This window comes from Nicotiana sylvestris, chromosome 5 (genome assembly GCF_000393655.2).
Source record: "Nicotiana sylvestris chromosome 5, ASM39365v2, whole genome shotgun sequence".
NCBI lineage: Eukaryota > Viridiplantae > Streptophyta > Magnoliopsida > Solanales > Solanaceae > Nicotiana > Nicotiana sylvestris.
Window position 1 is genome coordinate 16262298 of NC_091061.1, and position 10121 is coordinate 16272418.

The following is a 10121-nucleotide window of genomic DNA, read 5'->3' on the forward strand; positions in this document are numbered from 1 at the left end:
GCTCGGGTGACACTCTCCATAAGGCCCACTAGACGAACCAAAACATCCTGGAGTACTGGGGTAGCAATAAACCCCTCTAGGACCTGAGCTGGGCCCACCGAAACGGCCTGGGCCGGAACCTCATCATAAAAGTCAACCTGAGGCTCCGCCGCTGGTGCCGCTACTTTGCCCCTACCTCGACCTCTAGCACGGCCTCGGCCTTGCCCTCTGCCCCTCATGGGAGTTGCTGCTGGGGGCTCAGGCTGCGAGTCGGTGGATGAGGAAGCGCATGTTCTCGTCATCTGCGAAAGAACAGAGTAGAAGTTCAATTAGCATTGAGAAACTAAACCGCACGACATGAAGGAATAAATGTGAAGTTTTTCCTAACTCTGTAGCCTCTGGGGGATAAATACATACGTCTCCGTACCGATCCCTCAGACTCTACTAAGCTTGTCTGTGAACTGTGAGACCCATGTAACCTAGAGCTCTGATACCAACTTGTCACGACCCGAATTTTCTACCCTCGGGAGTCGTGATGGCGCCTACTAATGTGAGCTAGGCAAGCCGACTGTTTGAACAAAGTTACCTTTTTACCCATTTTATATTCTTTAACAATTATAAAGCAATACCTTGTAGACAACAAAATTTACAATAAGCAGAAGAAAAGCAATGAACTATCTGAATATGTATCCAATACAACTCCTTGAGTATCGACTACCTAGAACTGGTGTCACAGTTTCACAGACGGTCTAAGAATGCTACATACAAAGCCTGAAAGATAAAAGATACACTATTTCTGAAATTAGTAAAGGAAACAGGATAAAGGAAAGATAGTGTAGACACCTGATTTTTGACCCTCCCCGAGAATTTTCACATTTTTAGCATAAATATGTAATTTAGGCCTAATATAGCTATTTTGACTATTTTTGCTTTATTTCGTCGCAAAAGAGGAAAATTACAAAAATATATATATAAATTTTAGTTTATGTATTTCTCATAAACTTGAAAAAATACAAAAATTGTACTTTATTTTTGTACTTTATATAATTTCGAAAATTACCAAAAATATAGTTCTATTAATGTTTTATAGTCATTTTAATTTTGAAAAATACAAAAATGTTACTTTATATTTTATCTTTATATTAAAAACGAAAATTACCAAAAATATAGTTCTATTAATGTTTTATAGTCATTTTAATTTTGAAAAATACAAAAATGTTACTTTATATTTTATCTTTATATTAAAAACGAAAATTACAAAAAAATAGTTTTATTAGTATTTTGTAGTTATTTTAATCTTGAAAAAATATTAAAAAAGATCTAGTTTTGTGTTAATTATCAGTCTTATTTTTGTAGTTATTTTGCTTACATAATCAGTTGAGCAACGTCGTGTTCCTATTTCTCGGGTCCGGGCAAAAGAATAATATTCGAGTTCAAACTACCCGGTTTTAGGCCTAATTTCGGACCTAGCCCATAATAATTCGAGTCCACCACACGTGAGGGGACACGCGTGGGGAACACGGACGGAACACCGTACACGGGGAACCCACCACGCGTGGGGGACACAAGTCTCGAACCCCACCACGCGTGGGGCTCATTTTTCTTGGCAGAAGGTTATCAAATACACGGGCAAAACACATTTGGAGGAGGACTTTGAAATTTTTTAAGAACTTATGCACTGTTGATCTTCTTCTTGAAAGGAAGAAGAACCAAACGACACTAGCAGACCGCCCAAAACCACCATTCCTTACGTCCCGTCCAGCTAACCCCTCTCCGTCTCGCCACCTCCGTCAACAACCAAACAGGCCCGTCGACCACTGTCCAAACGAACGCCGGAAAACACGACCATTCCTCCTCCTCCTCCTAGCTCCGTCAAACTAGTCCGGCGATCCTCCATTAAACCCGGCATCCGCTGTTCATCGTCTTCCTCCTCTTCCTGAAGAAAACCTAGGAAAAACCCTAGCGACCATAACCCAAAACCACCAACTCCCTCATCGTCGTCACTATCCCGTCGCCACTGCCCCCTACTCCCTCACGTCCCAAAACGCCATAACCACCAGCTCCACCCCCTCGTCGTCACTTTCCAGTCGACAACTAAACGACCAGCGAACACCACCGGAAAACCAGCGGCTTCGCCATCGAGCAGTAGCTGTGACTGCGCTGCTGCATCGCGCCACCAGCTCCTTCCATATCTGATCCTTTCCTCACATCCAAACGACCCCTTCTGCTGCAGCTTCACGTACCAGTTGCCGCGTCGGAAAATACAACAGCAACCCAACAATCTCTGGTCGTTGACAGTTTTTGGGTCCGAGCTTTCCATTTTCCATCGAGGTCGTCTTTGGTTCGTCGAGGTCCGGTACGTCGAGGTGTTTGTCCGAGGTTTCGTCATTGTTCCTCGTTTAGTGAGGTCAGGTTCGAGTTCCGTCGGGGCGCTGTTGGTCGTTCTAGGTTTGTCGAGGTTCGAAGGTTAGTGTTCTTTGTCCTTTGTTTCATTCCGTTCGTTTCGCATATTATGGTTCAAGGTGAATGTCAACAATGCAATTTTTTGTCGTTTTATTAAAAAATAATGTTTATCTTATGGTTAGTTACTGCATGTGTTTAAAGTAAATGTGAGAACATATCGTGAGCTTAAGTTTTTTACGAGAATGTCTACTTCCATGCATATACTTGTGTTTATTAAGGGAACAATTTGACATCCTGTGAATTGTTGCGAACATATGTACTCGCGTATATTATGTACTCTCATTGTAATAGGTATGTGAACACCCGAATGAAAAATCATGACTACTAGCGTTTAAGCCTTATTCCTCGATCTTTAGTAATAGAAGTCGGATTTAATAACAATAACAATACGTTAGCAAAGTTGGGATTAATAGGAGCCTTATTAAAATACTTAGAATTCGGGACAAGCCGTTTAGCGAAATTCCACGGCCTTACCTAAAAATAATAATACGCTAGTCGCTTTAGGCGCGCCTTTAATAATTTAATTTTCTTAAGCTCGGGTGCACATTTATGTGACCCAAATCCAAGTCTCAATGAAATCGAAATGTGTCTCTAATCACGGGTACATTGATTGTGACGTGGTCTGAGATGCATTTCCATGACGTTGTAAATCCTTTTAATAATGAATGAGACGAGCCTCGACAAACAAAAAATGCACAACTTGCGGGGCCCTCTAAATGTGTATATATTAAAACACTTAGAATTCGGGACATGCCGTTTAGCGAATTTTACGGCCTTCCCCAAAATAACAATACGTTAGTTGCGTTAGGCACGCCTTTAATAATTTATTTTCCTTAACTCGGGTGCACATTTATGTGACCTAAATCTAAATCTCAACCGAGTCGAGATATGTCAAACAACCACGGGTGCATTGATGTAACGTGGTTCGAGATATGTTTTCGCGACGTTGCAATTCCCTGTAAGAAATAATAATAATAATAATAATGAAAGCGGTAAAAGTTAAAATTTGCACATAAGTTCATATTTGTATAAAATCAGATAATCAAGCCGAATATAACAGTTGAGTGACCGTGCTAGAACCTCGGAACTCGGGAATGCCTAACACCTTCTCCCGGGTTAACAGAATTTCTTATCCGGATTTCTGGTACGCAGACTGTAATATGAAGTCATTCTTTTCCTCGATTCGGGATTAAAATTGGTGACTTGGGACACCTTAAATCTCCTAAGTGGCGACTCTGAAATAAATAAACCAATCCCGTTTCGATTGTCCTTTAATTGGAAAAACTCCCTTGCGCCCTCTCGGGTGCGGAAAAAGGAGGTGTGACAGAGAGGAGGTGACGCCAAGGCCCCCGGATGACTGCATAACTACCTCGGGTCACCTATGTGGACTCAAGACAGCATCCTCATTGTGGTCCAAGCGCTTCGATATAGTATCTGTACACACTGCAAAGTGTAGTATCAGCACAACCGACTCCATGTGCTGGTAAGTGCCTAGCCTAACCTCGGCGAAGTACTGACGAGGCTAGAACCAGACTACCAAATAAACCTGTGCAATTAAATCATATACAGCTGAAAATAGAAGCAGATAATTACTATTAAAATTGGGCGAGGGAAACATGCTGCGGGGAGTAACAGGTAACAACAGAACGACCGTAGAGAAATATAAGGAATGCCATAAATCAATTACCAGCAAAAAATAAGGAAATAGAAGAAACAGGCACACACGTAATACTGTTGCAGGCGTGCAACCCGATCCCATTTCATACATTACCGTTGCAGGCGTGCAACTTGCTCCCATTTCACATATTATCGTTGCAGGTGTGCAACCCGCTCCCATTTCACATATTACCGTTGCAGGCGTGCAACCCACTCCCATTTCTTTTGTCAACACCAATCAAAAAAAAGGTCCCGGCAAGGGATCAATAGTATCAAACAAACATCTCGGCAATGGAACAATAATATGACAATAATATCCCGACAAAGGACCAATAATGATAATAATATCCCAGCAAGAGAACAGTAACGATAATAACATCCCAGCAAGGGAACAATAATGATAATAACATGTGAAGCGCAATAAACCACAACGGAGTCATAACAATTACAATACAAGACTCACGAGCATGCTTGACACCGACGTATAGATACTCGTCACCATGCCTATACGTCGTACTCCACAATTAACACGTAGCAAATAAGACACGACTCCTAATCCCTCAAGCTAAGGTTAGACCAAACACTTACCTCGATGCCACGAACACAATTCAAGTCTCTACTATCACATTACCTCTTGATTCCACCACCAATTCACTCGTATCTAGCCACAAATTACTTAATTACATCAATAAATGCTAAATGAATCAATTCTAATGCATGAAAATGAGTTTTCAAAAGTTTTACCCAAAAAGTCAAAAATCGCCCCGGAGTCCACAAGGTCAAAACTCGAGGTTTGAACCAAAACCCGATTACCCATTCCCCCACGAACTTATATATATAATTAGTTTTGAAATCGGACCTTAAATCGAGGTCCAAATCCCCAATTTTTGAAAACCTAGGTTCTACCCAAAACAATCAATTCCCCCCATGAAAATCATTGATTTTGAGTTGAAATCATGTGAAAAGATGTTAATGATTGAAGAAAACGAGTTAAAATTGACTTACAATCGATTTGGAAGAAGAGTTGTCTTTGAAAAATCGCCTAAGAGTGTTTTGGTTTTGAAAGAGTGTGAAAAATAAAATATTTTCGGCTAAGTTAAAAAATTGCAGGTCGCAGATGTCGCAATTGCGACCAGGGTTCGCAATTGCGAACCCAGACTTCTGCTAAGCTCGCATTTGCGAAGTGACGCTCGTATTTGCGAACATACAATCGCATTTGCGATAACGGGCCCAAATGGGGAGTATTGCATTTGCGAAGGAAAAATCTCGCATTTGCGAGGAAGGGCTGGCCTGGGCTATTTCGCATTTGCGACTTAGCCTTCGCATTTGCGAACTCGCATTTGCGAGCCAGGCTGCAGGCCTGCAATGAAACAGCTGAAGCCTGCAATTTCTCAAGTCCAAAATCCACCCCGTGGCCTATCCAAAACACACCCGAGCTCTCGGGGCTCCAAACCAAACATCCGCACCAACCTAAAAACATCATACGGACTCGCTCGTATATTCAAATCACTAAAATAACATCAACAACTGTGAATTTAGCATCAAAATTATGAAATTTCTTAAGAACTTCAAATTTTCCAAATTTTCTCAAATACGATTCGATTCACGTCATTTCTAGTCTGTTTCTTACCAAATTTCACAGACTTATCTTAAATCTCATATAAGACCTGTACCGGACGCCGGAACCAAAATACGAGCTCGATACCATTAAGTTTTAAACACATTTCATTTTCAAAAACTCATAAATATTTCAGAAAAAAAATTTCTTTAAAAATTCATTTCTCGCGCTTGGGACCTCGGAATTCAATTCCGGGGATACACCCAAGTCCCATATTTTCCTACGGACCCTCCGGGACCGTCAAATCACGGGTCCGTTTACCCAAAATATTGACCGAAGTCAACTTTGTTATTTTAAAGTCAAAATTTATCATTTTCACATATTTTCACATATTGGCTTTCCAGCTACGCATTCGGATTGCGCACGCAAATCGTGATGAGACAGAAAAAGTTTTTTAAGGCCCCGAAACACAAGAGTTACTTTTAAAACAAGCGATGACCTTTTGGATCATCACATTAGTTTTGATACACTCATATTCTTTATGTCACTATGTGAGGCAAATAAAATATCAAAGTATTTCGATTGGCAATAACTGGAAAAGTCAGATCCAGATCGATATGATATTTCTTTTGATTTAACAAAAAGGGTCATATCCAACAAGCCAGCAATTTACTGGTTGGAATTCATGTGCTTGAAATATTTAATTTGAACAAACATGTGCTAATCAATAAATTGCAGTACTTGGAATATTATACCATTAAGTTAGTCATAATGTGCTTTTTGGATATTGCTATCCATGTAGGTCAGAATTATTAAAGATGCTTGTGTTATAGTTTTCTTTAAAATGTGCAACTTATGTAAATTCATTTATGTACCTTTATAAATGGAAAAATGGCATTATATAGCTGCTGTAAAAATAATAGCAAAAAGAATATATAAAATTTGTATATTTTTTGTATATATATATATATATATACATTCTGTATGTTATATACAAAATTATACAAATTTTATACACTTTTTCGACTACCAAATATAAATAGTTTCTGGCATAGGCTAAAAGTGATAATACCCCTTTACACATTTCACGTATATGTTTACATAATAGTCATAAATTTGTGTGTATTACAGTATGGTTTTTATAACTCTTTAAGAAAATACAGTCAAACCATTTTTTAACAGCCTTGGTTGTTCAAATATGTTTTGATTGATATAATAAAGTACGATTATTGAGAAAACATATTATATCGTAACATAAAAAGTTGGTTCCAAAGAAAACTAGACCGTTATAGTAAAGTGTTGTTAACAGAATATCTAGAATATCTGTTATAGATATGTCATTATAGTAGTACACTAGTTGATAGTATTCATTAGATAATTAGACAACTCTGTATATGTAACTCTAAAGTGTTTGACTATTTAAATGCTCCTAAATCACATTTACCTTTGGAGTGTTTTCTACATAATTCTTCACAATTGAGGGTTAATAAAGTTATTTTTTAATAACTTTACCAAGAATTTTGATATATTCAAAATATTATCAGCTTATAATCAGATTTAGCATTGCCAAGGGACAAAAATAAAATATTACGTATTAATTTTTTAGTGTTACAATCTACTTTGTAACATTAAATAAAAATAAAAGCAAGAATTTTACAACACAAATTCCTCCTAAAACACAAAGGCAAAGAAGAAAAAGGTATTGGAAAATAGATTGTTTCTCTCATTAATCATATTAATTATTATGGTATAGTAACAACTAACAACTACTATATATCAAGAAAGTTCACAGCCTGGAATAACGACTCTAGTTCTACTTATTTCCGTCAATTATTGAATTTATGTTGATACATAAAATAAACATAATTGATGCAAATAAACTACGCACTAATGTTTAATACAATGGCTAACAAGCTCGAAAGGACAAGCAAATTGGCTAAGCATGAAAAATAAAGTAATGACTAATTTTTCTTGTCGCTTAATTCTTGGCTGACCTTCTCAACTTGATTTGCATTGTTAGTGTTAATTAATGTGTCCATCACTTTGTCCATATCTTTAATCTGTAAATATCCCAAAAAAGAAAGAATATTATCATCATGTACTAAAATTATACACACTGATAAAGTTAAAATAATTTCATTATCATTGTAGTTTAACCTATGATACAGACCCATATTACCATACTTATCATAAAGATATATTAGTAATTACTTTATGAGTAGCCGAATCATGTAAATATACTTATATTACGGTGCATAAAATTTAAACTCTTTTACAACAACAACAACCCAGTAATAATCTCACTAATGGGGTCTGGAAAGGGTAGAATGTACGCAGACCTTACCCCTACCCACGAGGGTAGAGAGGCTATTTCCGGGAGACTCTCGGCTCAAAAACAACATTTAAACTCTATTATTATTATTATTATTATTATTATTATTATTATTATTATTATTATTATTATTAAGTGTGTCAATTTGTAATACCTATCTCATCACCTTTCACTTAATTATGCAATAGGGGCGTATGTAGTATTAAGGCACAAATTCAACTGAATCCATAATTTTTTATGCGTAATATAAATTTATCGGTAAATATCTGTTAAAATTATAATAAATTGTAGATATGAACTCATAACTTCAAAAAATGGATTCAATACTAAAAATCTTAAAGATTAAACTTATAAAATCTAAATTCTGGATCCGCTTCTGAAGGCAACGACAACATTATTTTCCTTGTTCTAACCACACTTTCATTTTAAGCGACCTGACTTGTTGGGACTCATTTGATATAAAGGATAAATTGTACTTTGTGGATATTTGGTTTAAAAATGACAAAACTTTTTTTAAATTTCTTAACCTGTGTATCGGTCAAACTTCTTCACATAAAATAAAATACAACTGAATTTAAACAAAAAGAAGAAAAATATGAGACTGACCTTTTGAATGATATCTTGAGCTTCATTGGCATATTTGACTGCCCCTTCAGCTAGATTTTCTATTGAATCAAGACTTTCTTTAAGCTTTGAATCCCCTGGAAGTTTCTCTTCAATTTCTTCAGTAATTTTATCTACTTTCTCAGCAACCTCTTCTACTATCTCACTCATATTTTCCACTGTTTCTACTGCTTGTAGCACATTATCTTCAAATGCGTAATCCAGAAAATAAATATATACCATTTCCTATAAATATTATGATAATTAAATATAGGGATTCACATACTTCAAATAAAAGTTTACCTACTTTTGAGTAGTTGTAGAGGACTGACTTTGTTCCTAAATGAAGGTAGTATTAGAGGTAGAAGAAACCCCAATAACCATTTCCTGCATATAATATATAAAAACTTCAAAATTTGATAACCCCAGAAAACCTTCAGTAGACATTTTTCTAGGGTTTGATCCAATCATATTACGTTTCTTTAACAGAACCTCCACCCCCCCCCCCCCCAAAAAAAAAAAAAGAATCAACTCAAGTAGCTTCCCATAAAACAGCTTAAGCTAAAAACAAGCCCGCGGATATGTGTATTATTGTGTATATTTAGTGTATGATCTACGTATACATGATAAAAACTAGGCTAAAAGGGCAGTCTGGTGCACAAAGCTTCTGCTATGAGCAGGGTCGGGGATGGGTCAGACCACAAAGGTCTATCGTACGCAGTCTTACCTGCATTTCTGCAAGAGATTGTTTCCACGGCTCGAACTTGTGACCTCATGATCACATGACAACAACTTTACTAGTTAAGCCAACGCTCCCGTCCTAAATCTGACAGGCTATATTCGCAAAAAAAAAGGAAAAAGAAATTAACTCTACCATCCAAAAAATGGAGATTTGCCGGGAGGTGGAGCATCTGATCCAGTACTGTTGGCTGAGTTGCACTTCACACTAAGGAAAAAAATTTGCATATTGAAATAGTTAATAAATGGAATTTTTACAACAGAAAATTAAAAGGGGGAACAGAAATTAAACCTACGTGAGTATTCCATTTTTCCCATTGGAATTGACGAAATTGAGAAGCTTGTTGATCTTCTTTAGATGGGATTTTCTACATAGCACAGACCTTGAATATGGAAAATGGGATTTTTGGGATATATTTTGGTTGTATGTAAGATTGTAAATTGGATTTGAATAAGTAATTTTGGTGGACATTTTGATTGTATGAAAGATCAAAATGACCTTTAATTTCTTGACGGACTTTTTTTTTCCAAGAAGAAATATATATGAAGAGTCTTGGTTTCCATTTGGTGGGTTGTAATCATGTGTGATGTGTAATAATTATATAAACAAACAATGTTTTCTTTGTCAGCATTAAAACTAAATAATCATGTCGAATGGAAGTGTTGCGCACATGGAAATTATTTATTCCAAGTTGTAATTATACAAAGAATAAAGTCTGTACTATTGATAGTTTTTTCGGATATCTAATTATTGTGTCATATCAAAATCAGAAGAAATTTATATAAAAGAAA

General features: G+C 36.6%; 1 protein-coding gene across 1 annotated transcript; it reads right to left on the reverse strand.

The window, feature by feature from the left end:
- Positions 1–7450: 7450 nt before the first annotated feature.
- LOC104237325 (uncharacterized) lies at positions 7451–9904 on the reverse strand. Its single transcript, XM_009791456.2, has 5 exons — positions 9626–9904; positions 9466–9537; positions 8899–8978; positions 8595–8797; positions 7451–7716 (listed from the first exon to the last, which is right to left on the reverse strand). The coding sequence occupies exons 1-5, from the start codon at positions 9799–9801 to the stop codon at positions 7618–7620; spliced, it is 630 nt and encodes a 209-aa protein (XP_009789758.1). The 5' UTR covers positions 9802–9904; the 3' UTR covers positions 7451–7617.
- Positions 9905–10121: the final 217 nt, after the last annotated feature.